The following is a 9,833-nucleotide window of genomic DNA, read 5'->3' on the forward strand; positions in this document are numbered from 1 at the left end:
TGGATTTCTTGGTGTGTGTGTGTGTGTGTGTGTAGGTGGGATCATACAGTGTGGCAGTGCTGCACCAGGGTGCTCCCATCAATGGCACGCCCTACACAGTGGAAGCTGCAGATCCCCACAGAGTCACTTTGCAGTCTGCTGGGGACTGTTTCTCAAGCCATGAGTGTGCCCTCAAGGTGGATGCCTCAGGTGTGTATTGCCATATTAATTGTGTTTATCACCTGCCTGTAGAACAGAGTGTACATCTCATCCAATAAATATAGTAGTTACCCCCAATATGCATGCTTGCAATGTGTTTCTCACAATATGCAGCTTCATTCCCAAAATATTAATTATTAACTTTTTGATATTTGAATTGGAATTATTGGTATGTGAAATTTGTTGTGTTATTATAAGGTAAAAATGGTGTTTACCTTTAATATGTTCCTATTTACATCCAGTATGCATGCTTGTCTGACTCACCACGTCTGTGCCACCAAACCATTGGACTGTGACTGTGACTCTTAAGTTAGTTCGTCACCAGACAGTCAGACTCCATCTGGTGAATGTGCACCTTTCCCTCACTCAGCACACCTGCTGCTGCCTCCTGCCCGCTCTACCTCACCACTGTATTGCAATTTTCACGAGCCAGAAATCATTATGGCTCCAACCAAAAATTCAAAGAACCAAAATATCAATTTAGAAATGAAGGAGAAGGTTATTAAGTTGAAAGAATAATGAAAAGGAAATGCTTCAATAGGCAGTGAATTATGAAATGAAAGAAACTCCTCCCATCTCTTCCTCCTACCTCCTCTACTCACACTTACCCCCCTCTTAGGGGGGTAAGTGTGAGTAGATTCACTGCATTCTGCAGCCTATGTTCTTCTGTTTCTCCTCCTGCCTACTTAAAACTTCAATTCTTCTACGAATGATGTCTATAGAGTGAAGAACAGGGTTATTACTGAACTGTTCTGTGACTCGCTAGCATAAATACGGTACGAGTAAGTTATAATACGGTAACCATCTCATGAGCTGTCTGACCATATACCATTTTTCCCATTGATTCTTCAGTTTACAATATGTTTTTTCACAATATGCATGGATTTTATTAGGAATAAAGACTGTATTCAGTAACTTTTTCATTTGATATACAGTCTTTGCCTTTATCATCTCGTCTTCTAATTCAGTCCACACATCTATGTTTTTAGCAGGTAAACTGTACTTTTGTATGTCATTCAAAATTCTTTCATTATGCTTTTCATTATGCTCTTATAAATATTGTCTCTTTGTTCCAGCAGTAACATATTTTTCATATATATTTCCATGTGTATGTTTGTGTTTGTGTGTATACATATGTAGATCTACATATTTACAGTGGTGGTAACTATTGGAATCTTCATTTAAGAATTACTGAACTGGGGAAAAAGAATTTTAAAAAATGTATCGTTTTTCTAGAGATGAAGCAATATTCACTACCTTGATATTGATCACCATAAATAACATCAGCATTAGATTGACTGCAATGATCTAATCTTCTGGTGTGTTGCAGGTGCTGGCAGAGGCTCACTGTCAGTAGGAGTGCGTGCTGCCGGCCAGGATGTGAAGCATTCCATCAGGGACCTTAGTGGTGGCCTGTACAAGGTGCTCTTCTACCCAAAGGTGCCCATCCCTCACAAGGTGGACGTGCGGTACAATGGTGTCCCTGTTCAAGGTATGGTAGTGATTTTCCTGGACATTTGTGTCCATTAAGTTCTTCATTCTTTTAAGAGAGCTTAGAAAAAACTTAATATACTGTATTACTGATATGAAGATGCCATTGTACATTGGAATAAAATAGATAATGGTGCAAAATTGCATCTTTATTACAGTTAAATGAAACTGCAGGTCTTATTTATTTAGAAATATTCTGTCAGCATCTGGCCTCATCCCTCATCTGGCCTAATTTGTACATCACATACAGTCCTCTTATATTGATTTCTTTTCTTTTAATATCTTGAGCAACACCTCATTCCTACTTTATATCCACAACACATATGTAGCTTTCTTTTCATCTTCAGCTTCTAATTCCTTCACTTCTCTATTAATTTTTCTTTCATATGTTAAATGGATAGATAGATAGTTGTCATAAAACTCTTTATAAGATAAATCATAACAATGGATCAATCTAATTTTCAGGAGCGCCTTTTGAAGTGCCAGTGCGCAACCCTGCCACTGGACACTCCATGACTGCCACTGGCCTGGGTCTGCACCAGGCACGTGTCAACAAGTGTACATCTTTTGTCATTGAGACTCTGGGTCAGCCTTCTAAGGACTTTGATGTGATTATTACTGGGCCTCAGGACTGGGCGGTGTCTGTGAGATGTTATCAGCAGAAGGATGGGAACTTACTGGCTGAGTACACTCCACACCTGCCTGGCACCTTCAAGATTGATGTTCTGTGTGCCAACAAGCATGTCAAGGGTTCTCCATTCATTTGTACCGCTTATGATGCCTCCAAAGTGGTGGTGGACTACCGGAAAACCATCACAGCTGTTGGGGAACCCTGTGTCTTTAAATGTTAGTAATCTCTTGTATTTTTTCTTTTTTATGTTGTTTTACAGGTATTTCTTGATTTATGCATGTTCAAATTATGCAATCTTGAAATAACATGAGGTAAAAAAACTTGGTCATTTTTTTCAAATTACACAAATTATTCAGAATAACAGAATGTAAAGATGCTTTGCTGGTATAGCAAATCTCAGGAATCACAAGATTCCACGAGAGATTTGTTTGGGCCACCATATTGTTATCACAGTTGATTGCAGCACAAAGGCACTTCACCTTCAGGACATCAAGTGGTGCATGTTAAATGTCAGCATGTACTGTCTTGCTATCAGTTAGACACCGTTACTATAGCAATGACGATCCATTGTTTATTTCTGCTAAGAGGTGCACAAAAGCATTTTATATTGGATACGTGTTGCAGGGACCCGCAGGGTGCATGCCCAGTCGCTCTCTCTGACACAGCCCTTCTAGGAACAGATTAATCTATTTTACATTGATTCCTATAGGGTAAATGGTATTCATAAATATTATATATATATATATATATATATATATATATATATATATATATATATATATATATATATATATATATATATACAGGTAACTCGATTTACGCGATAGACACATTCCAAGAAGCATCGCGTATATAAAAATTCACGTAAAATAAACTTGTAATTCTCATAAGAAACAAAAGATAATAGGGGGGATGCAGATGTGGTCCCAAAAAATCTTACAAAATACTCTATTTATTTGGCTAAATTAACATGTTTTTATATTTACCATTCTAAATATTAGAAGTGTATTTAAAGTAAAGGGAAAAGCAAGAAATAATAAGAGAAAGCAACAAAACAAAGAAAACATAAACACAACACTCACTGCATCACTGCCTTCACCACTCACACCACAGTCAGTCACCATCTCCCTCTGAGCTTTTCCACTTTATCAAAAATCCACTTATCATAAATAATCCCACAGTATAAAAGTACACACTAGCAAAAAAATAAATGCAGTACGCCAATGTCTTCACCCCTCACAAGCACACACCAACGCTGTCCACCTCCTAGTCAAGGACGTCATCATCCAACTGCGCTTCCTCGGCTTCCATGGGATGGTCCACATCCTCATCTGGTACTACATCTTCCACTGGTGTTTTCTTGGAAAAACTGCAGCATGGTGGTGTGGCACTTTTTCTTGGAGAATTTTTTTTGCATCATTGTGTAGCAGAAGAGTGCGTCCATGACAGCAGAGCTCCCACCTATCGGCCAGCTGCGGAACTCTCTGGCACACAGTTTGAAATTGCGTCTGGCACTCAGTTTGAAAATGCGGTTGGGCCAAATCACATATAAGCAAACCGATCATGCAAATTTATTCAATTATAACATTTTTTCGGTCATGTATTAACAAAAACTGGTAAATTAAACACACGTAAATCAAGTTACCTGTACTGTATATTTGTGAATCAAACCATTTTCCCCATAGGAATCAATGTAAAATAGATAAATCTGTTCTAAGAAGGGCTGATTCAGAGAGAGCAACTGGGCATGCACCCTGTGGGTCCCTGCAACATGTATCCTGTATAAAATACTTTATATATATATATATATATATATATATATATATATATATATATATATATATATATATATATATATATAAAATATTGAAACCTCTTACAGTTTACAGTTTAGGTCGATAATCATGTTCGCTTTACACAATTTTCACATTATGCGATCCCTTCAAGAACATATCCCTTGCATAAATGAAGAAATCCATGTATTTACATTTGCATCTTGTTTTGTGTTATTCACTCTTTTAAAAGTGATTATTTAGGGAATGTTTGTTAGTTTGCATAGTCTTTATTTGTGAGTGTGTCTTGTTTTGGCACCCTATGCAGATGTCAGCCAGGAATCTAAATGCAGATAGACGTATTTGCTGGGATATAGATGAAGACTTGGATTGATTTATTTGTCTTTATCCACTGTAAGTCACACTGTTACTGATGTCATGTGATATTGAAACTGACCGTGTGTTGCAATTTTGATTAGTGGACAAGTCTGAGGCTGGCACTGCAGACCTGGATGTGCAGCTAGTGGCTCCCTCAGGGGTGGTGACACCTCTGGAAGTGAAGGGAGGACCAGCAGGGGAGACAGTGGAGTGGGTGCCTGATGCTCCAGGACAGTACCGTATCACTGTCCTCTATGGTGGAGAAGAGGTAGGCAAAGAATTTGAGTATGGTCTCTCTCTCTCTCTCTCTCTCTCTCTCTCTCTCTCTCTCTCTCTCTCTCTCTCTCTCTCTCTCTCTCTCTCTCTCTCTCTCTCTCTCTCTCTCTCTCTCTCTCTCTCTCATGATATTGCAAGAAATGTAATAGGTAAGGATAGGAAAGATCAGAGGTTTGTGCTTTCTTTAAAATTCAAAAGAAATGTTATAACCTCCAAAGTCTTTGTTATGGAAAGAAAGTGCATTACTTTGTGATAGGTGTCATAAGTACCATTTTGGGTCCTTCATATATTGATGTGTAAGTTTCTCGATACTCATGTTGTGTTGAGATTTGCTATCTTATACTCTATCAAATTAAGTACTTCTTAATGCTAAAATTATTCATTTCTAACAAGAATTTGCTTGAGGAATAACTTTGAAAACATGCTCTGTTGTGAGGTGACAAAAAATGGCTGTCCAAACACTGAATTTTCTTCTCAAAACAGTGATATTATAATTAGACAAAGTATAAAAGAATATCTTTTATCATGTACAGGTTCCTGGATCACCCTTGACAGTGGAGGTTGGGGAGTCAGGGTTGGCTAGTGTGAAGGGAGTTGGGCTAGAGGGTGGAGCAGTGGACACTCCCCTCACCTTCACTGTAGACGGCCGGGGCCTGCTTGGGGAGCCACACGTTACTGTGGATGGGCCGGACAGTGTTGCTCGTGTTAATGTGCGCAAGCAGGATGAGGGGCTGTACCAGGTGAGTCCTTGAGGGCTTTAAATATTATGAATTTTGCATTACCCTAAAACAATAATTTTGTAATAGGAGTGTAATCTCTTAGATGTAGAATATGGAAAAGTTTCATCAACATTCACTTCATTTTCTCAGTCACCATAATGACTAAAACATAGACATATAATGTTTGATATTGTTTAGTTTCTCACTGGAAATTCTTATTTTCAATGTAGCTTCAGTCTAGTCCATTGACCACAAATTTCTATGGACACACGTTGCAGGAACCTATGTTGTTAAAGTCTCGATTTCTCTCATGGAAATAGGAGAAAGTACAAGCTGATTGTTAGGCTTTGCCTGTATGATATATCTCACTCCAAAAGTACTGCTTATTACCAGAAATTTCACTTATTAATGAACTTTCTTTTGTGATGGCAGGTAACTTACATACCACATGAAGTGGGTATTTTTGATGTGCGTGTCCAGTGGAACAAAAGAGACGTGGCTGGCAGCCCCTTCCACCCAAAGATCATTGATCCTGCTCGTGTGAGATTGATTGGTGGCTGGTCGAGCCTCCTGGATTCTCAAGATCGCTTAGAACTAACACCACGTGAGGAGAAGCGACTGGCCTTTGACGTGAGCGAGGCTGGCCCAGGGCGGCTCCGTGCTGAGTTGACCCATGAGGGCCAGCCACTGGAGGTTGGGGTGGATCAAAATGGCCCACGTGCTCGACTACTTTTCACACCCCCTGGAGAGGGAACCTATGAGCTTTGTTTGTGGTACTCAGAGCTCCTCCTTCCAAATATGCCTATTTATGGCATTGCTGAGCCAGTCAACACGGGTGACCACACAAGAGTCACACTCCGTGGCCACGGCCTCACTACAGCTCGCTGTGGTGACCGGTCAGAGTTTGTCATTGACGGCTCTTTGGCTGGACCTGGTGCACCAGATGTCACCATGACTGGCACCAAGGCTGATGTCAATGTGGCCTTGAATCACCAAGGAGGAGGCATCTGGCAGGCAGAATATACTCCCATGGTACCTGGTGCTTACCTGCTCAATGTAATGTGGTCAGACAGGCAAGTGCGGGGTTGTCCTCTCAAGGTAAATGTGGAGAGTGTGGCTGATGCCTCCCGGGTGGTGTGCTCAGGCGAGGGCCTCAGGCATGGCATGGTGGGTAATCAGATCAAGTCCTTCATCGATACCCGAAGAGCAGGTCCTGGAGAGCTCACAGTGACCTGCACAGGGCCCCAGAAAGTGGCCCTTTGTGATTTGGAGGATCATGGAGATGGAACATTTACCTTGAATGTCCGGCCACAGGTGAGTTGACGTGAGATTCATAATGCCTTATGACAAAAAAATTATCATGTACTATTTTAGTAATTTCCACTCTTGTGAAGTGTAGAAAGTTGTACATTATAGACCTAGACCCCAAGTTTGATCCCTGAGATACATCCAAAGAATAAAAGATGTAAAAAAATATCTTTTCTGCAACAGTTTAATATGTGGAGAACCATTTGATACTTTGGCTATACATCTGTATATGAACAATGATATTTTCTGCAATATATCAAGGAATGTATTTTCCTTCATCCCATCAACAGGAGTCAGGTCGACATGCCCTTAATGTGAAGTATGAAGGTGAACATGTGCCTGGCTCTCCATACACTCTCAAAGTGGCTGGTGCTCCAGACCCATCCAAGGTACATCTTTACAATACATTTGAAATTGACTGATAATTTTGTAACTCTTTGATGCTTTAATTAACCATTGCTTAATAAAGGAAACTGGAAATCTGTGAAGTAACATTCCTTTCCTAACACTTGACCTCATTGCAGGTGAAAGTTTATGGTCCTGGCATTGAGCACGGAGTCCTTGCAGCGTACCAGAGCCGCTTCATATGTGACACTCGTGGAGCAGGAGCTGGCCAGCTTACTGTTCGGATTAGAGGACCAAAGGGTTTGTTCTTCACAATTTGTATTTGAGACCTTTAACATTTGTCACGTAATTCTTTTACTTATAATATCTTGTCTTAGTGTTACTGAGATTGTGCTTCAATGGCAGGTGCTTTTCGCGTGGAGATGCAGCGAGAGTCACAGAAGGACCGCACCATCCTTTGTAAATATGATCCCACTGAACCTGGCGACTACCGCATGGAGGTGAAGTGGTCAGGAGAACACGTGCCTGGCAGCCCCTTCATGGTCATGATCTTTGATACCCAGGATGAACTTAATAGATACATGGCTGTAAGCACATTACATTATTGCTTTTATGTAACTGTTATTACTGTACTTGTAGTTTTATATTTACTCAAAAATGTTAAGTTTAATCATTGTTTATTGTCTCCTTTGCAGGGTGGGTATTCTCCAGGTGGAGCTGGTGGTGCCCAGAGTGATTACTATGGTAGCATCGGTTATGGCACCACCTATGGTGCAGTAACATTTGGCCAGATGTCTTGGCGTGGCTCCCAAGCACAGCTGTGAGGGGGTCCTGGGTCCCCACCGAGCGTCATCCCCCACATCACATTTTCCAGTAATGGCCGGAGTGTGGGGTCTACTCCATCTACCCCATCCCCAGGTAGAGCCACACCCTTCACCAACGGTCGATTATTCACTCCTCTGCGGCGAGTGAAACCCATATCACACACCCACCGCAGACACATGCCTTCCCCTGTAGACTCTCTTCCCCAGCCTGCATTCTCACATCCTCAAAGACCTGTGCCTCTCTATATGTCGACATGGAGCTGCTCTCCATGCTACTCCACACTGCCATCATCGACCCCCAAGGGCCGCCACATGGTCCCTCGACGCTCAGTGCCCTCAAATGGCTCTGTACACACTGGTGTGAAGTCACACAAGTTTAGTCGCTACAGAGTTGTTGCTGATAACTTTTAGGGTGGTGGACCCTGATCCCAAGAGGGCATCTGTATATACATTTATATCAGTGGCGATAGCTAGCTCTGGTCCCTGTTTTCCTGAGCTTGCCTTCCCATTGTTGTCATCCACAAGAAGACCCAAGTAGAACAACTAGCAGAGCACAATGAGGTTAGTTCTCATCATGAAATTAGGTTGCCACTCAATTGCATTCCATACTCGCAATGTAAATATGAACACCATTGTCACATTGAGAAGCCAGTAGTAGAGGCAAGATGGTAGTTAGTGGGGCTCAGCCCATGTAACATTACCCCACCTTGTCAGTGGTCAGTATTTTGCTTGAAATTTAAATTTTTTCATTGCTAAATTTGAATCAACTCTGAGATATCAAAAATAATTTTTCAAGGATATCCATAAAGCAAGATACAACCAGAGGTTCTTTTACCAACAAGTTTCCCAAGATCAAAATCATGATTCATGTGTTGTATCACACCTTCACCTTTGCATTTTACTCATCTAGAAGTCAGATTTATATTTTTGATTGTTGTTGTTTACATGTTTAGTTGTAATAGGCAATAAGAAACCCCTTCCTGGTGTGGTGTCTTCCTTGCACCACAGCTCATCAGAGAATGTGGTCAATCATAGGTAGTAATTTTAACTTTGTACAGGTTGAATTAATAACTTATACTAATGACATTTGAGTATATAACTCTCCTTTATTTCCTTCATCAATTTGTCAATATATGAAGTGATTTGGGTTAAAAAGAAATTATCATGGTTTTCATCAAGTGCATCTTTTTGAACAGCAAGGTCCATTTTATGAGGTGTTGTTCACCATAGAACAAGAGAACAGGACTGTGTGTAGTCTATTTAAATTTCTGCCTTCCTGATCTGTATCTGAGGATTAGATATAGGTGGAGAAGCAAGCTTAATTTGGTAGAAATGGAAGATCATTGTTTCTGTAGTGATTTAACACAGAAGGAATAAGAGAGGAAAGAATATGCTTTTCTCATTCAGAGGTGTGGGATGATAAACTGCCAAGAGATGAAGAGATAGTATCAAGAAAATATTGGATTATAAAGGCATAAATATCCATAAAGGGAGAAAATAAATTGGAATGACATTTTAACTTACGAGCCTGTTAAGAAGCAGCATTAATTAGGTAAGTTGCCTTGATAAAAGTATTGGAATGTGGTTATTGCTTGAATAAGGAAATCTTCTAGTACTTTGTGTATAAGGAAATTCAAAATAAAAAAGATAAGTTAATAAAGAAATTGCCAAATTGAAATTAAACTGTTGTAAGATAGTCATAGAAAACTAAGTAAACGGTAAATATACTACTGTACTGAATGCATTTTGTTGCGATTCATTTGGCATTACTGTGCTAAATCCCATTCTATGGAATTGCAACGTGCCACAAAGCTGAAGGAACTTAAAGGCATGTTAAGAAACACCAGGCTCGTTTATTGTTTTTCAATTATATAGTTATTTTATTTTTTAA

General features: G+C 40.1%; 1 protein-coding gene across 2 annotated transcripts in view; it reads left to right on the forward strand.

Moving 5' to 3' along the window:
- The window catches only part of LOC123516883 (filamin-B-like), a 145,205-nt gene extending 136,177 nt beyond the window's left edge, over positions 1 to 9,028 (forward strand). For both annotated transcript variants that reach the window (XM_045276603.1, XM_045276604.1), the window contains 10 exons: positions 36 to 189; positions 1,529 to 1,690; positions 2,155 to 2,535; positions 4,572 to 4,738; positions 5,280 to 5,486; positions 5,898 to 6,779; positions 7,064 to 7,162; positions 7,298 to 7,418; positions 7,524 to 7,705; positions 7,814 to 9,028. In XM_045276603.1, coding sequence (XP_045132538.1) covers positions 36 to 189; positions 1,529 to 1,690; positions 2,155 to 2,535; positions 4,572 to 4,738; positions 5,280 to 5,486; positions 5,898 to 6,779; positions 7,064 to 7,162; positions 7,298 to 7,418; positions 7,524 to 7,705; positions 7,814 to 7,942 — 2,484 coding nt within the window. In that variant the 3' untranslated portion in view covers positions 7,943 to 9,028. The remainder of the gene's footprint in view (positions 1 to 35; positions 190 to 1,528; positions 1,691 to 2,154; positions 2,536 to 4,571; positions 4,739 to 5,279; positions 5,487 to 5,897; positions 6,780 to 7,063; positions 7,163 to 7,297; positions 7,419 to 7,523; positions 7,706 to 7,813) is intronic.
- The last annotated feature ends 805 nt before the right edge of the window (positions 9,029 to 9,833 follow it).

The sequence above is a fragment of the Portunus trituberculatus genome, chromosome 41 (genome assembly GCF_017591435.1).
Source record: "Portunus trituberculatus isolate SZX2019 chromosome 41, ASM1759143v1, whole genome shotgun sequence".
Taxonomy (NCBI): Eukaryota; Metazoa; Arthropoda; class Malacostraca; order Decapoda; family Portunidae; genus Portunus; species Portunus trituberculatus.